This window comes from Phlebotomus papatasi, unplaced genomic scaffold, assembly GCF_024763615.1.
Source record: "Phlebotomus papatasi isolate M1 unplaced genomic scaffold, Ppap_2.1 HiC_scaffold_174, whole genome shotgun sequence".
Classification (NCBI taxonomy): domain Eukaryota; kingdom Metazoa; phylum Arthropoda; class Insecta; order Diptera; family Psychodidae; genus Phlebotomus; species Phlebotomus papatasi.
In genome coordinates this window covers 36118-37978 of record NW_026604416.1, presented here as the reverse complement: position 1 = coordinate 37978, position 1861 = coordinate 36118, and the positions used below count along the sequence as shown (strand labels likewise).

At 36.0% G+C, this 1861-nt stretch overlaps 1 protein-coding gene across 1 annotated transcript; it reads left to right on the top strand.

Annotated features, from left to right (window-relative positions):
- The first annotated feature begins 415 nt into the window (after window positions 1–415).
- Window positions 416–1317, top strand: LOC129808894 (uncharacterized). The gene has a single exon (XM_055858799.1). It carries the CDS (start codon window positions 641–643, stop codon window positions 1250–1252), a length of 612 nt encoding a protein of 203 aa, XP_055714774.1. The 5' UTR covers window positions 416–640; the 3' UTR covers window positions 1253–1317.
- The last annotated feature ends 544 nt before the right edge of the window (window positions 1318–1861 follow it).

The window sequence follows — 1861 nt, the reverse complement described above, 5'->3', positions numbered from 1 at the left end:
TAGAGAGCAGAGTCAGCGCATAGAAGATGTCAAGGTTTTGTCGAACTGGAGATTCTAAACACGAAGGGTTTTTCAATTAAAAAAAATATTGCTATTTATGAGACGATAAATAAAAGTTTTTGTGATTCCTAAATGTTTTTTGATAAGCAACGTGTTGCAAATATTAAGTATCGTTCGGGAACTAACATTTTCTCCACTAATATTGCCAAGAAGTTATGAATATTATGTAAAAGAAAAAGGGCTTTCATTTTTCGGATATGTGAACCCTTAGGCATTTTCTGCATTGACATTTAAAGAGTTGTGCGTGTAAAAACACAAGCTATTCTATGCAATCGAGTTGAATTTTTTAAAAAATGAGCGAAAAGGAGATTGAGTTTATTGCACTTGACGATGGACAAGGTAAGTAAATAGCCCATGAAACTTCTGTTATATGAAATTTAATTTTCTGATACATTATTTATATTAAATAGATGACGAGGTTCAAATTCTACCCCGAGCTCCTAAGGTCCGGGAGAAACGCACAAAATCTAGCCAGCGTGACATATTTATAACTTTTGTGGAGAATAACCCAGAAGTTCTTGATAATAATGATGCAGCATACGCCAAAAAGTGAAAGGTCCTTACCAAGCAACTGAATACGATGGAACCCAGGAAAAGCACCAGTCAGTGGATTAAGAACCTGAAAGAGTGGGAGTATTCCCTGAAATCAAAATACAATAGAGCGAAGAAAAACTCGCGGGTTGTTACAGAAATATCCAATTTTGAGATGAGGGCACTGTCAGCTTTCGGAATGATACGTTTGAAGGGAAATTCAGAAATATCAAATCTATATTTCCCAGATGCAAGTGTCACATCACGGCAAAGCAAAACTTTTTCAAGTACTTCGTCAATCGCATCTTCATCTGTTGCTCAAGAAGAACCCCTTTCTCGTGAAGCAGATTGTTTCTTGTCTGAGATGGAAAATTCTCCAGAAGTTACTCATCAAGCCGAAGAACCAGCTCTCTCAAAGAAAAAATCTTTTAAAGTGTCTACTGAATCCTGGGAGGAATTAGCTCCTCCGAAAAAGAAATCCCGATCTTCTCAACGTGATCCTGATATGGCCGATATATTGAATATTCTTTCTGAGCAAAACATAGTAAACCAGAAGAACGCTGAAACTGCTGAGAAAAACGCTGAAAGCTTGGCTATTATAGCTAATGCTCTGAAGGATGTGGTGGGATCATTCATCGGAAATCGTCAAACACAAAATTGAACTAATAAGTTTTTCTTTCTAATTTCTTTGTATCATTTATTTAATAAAAAATGAATTCTTATTCATAGCACTGAAATACAATCAATTTAAGAGTAAAGCCTTATAGCGTATTCATTTCGGATATTACGAGCCATTTGTAGTAGATCCCCTTCTTCCTCAATGATAAGCTCATCTATTTGACCTTCAAGATCTTCCATATCGTTCAGTGGAAAATTGTTTAATTTTAAAAAATTGTACAAAATTACACAGCCGTATATTATATTTCCAGCTGTGGTTGGATGGTAATAAAGAGTTCGTGTTTTTGATAGACATTTAAAGGTACCTTTCAAAAGACCAAAAGCCTGCTCAATGCAACTTCTAGTCTGTATATGCTTCACGTTATAAAAACTTTGGAAATTCTCCGGTGTCTCAATGTATGGAGTTAGCAACCAGGGCTCTGTCGGATAGCCGCAATCAGCTAGTAAAAATTGTGGATTGCTTAAATCAAAATTTTGTTGTAAAAAATCACGAACAGGTGAATTCACCCATATGGAACTATCATGAACAGCTCCAGGATACCGAGCATTTACACTTGTGAAAATGAGATTGGATGTGCAGCTAGCTTCTACA

Coding starts and splice junctions, on each gene's coding strand:
- LOC129808894 (XM_055858799.1), top strand. CDS start 641: ATGGAACCCAGGAAAAGCACCAGTCAGTGGATTAAGAACCTGAAAGAG.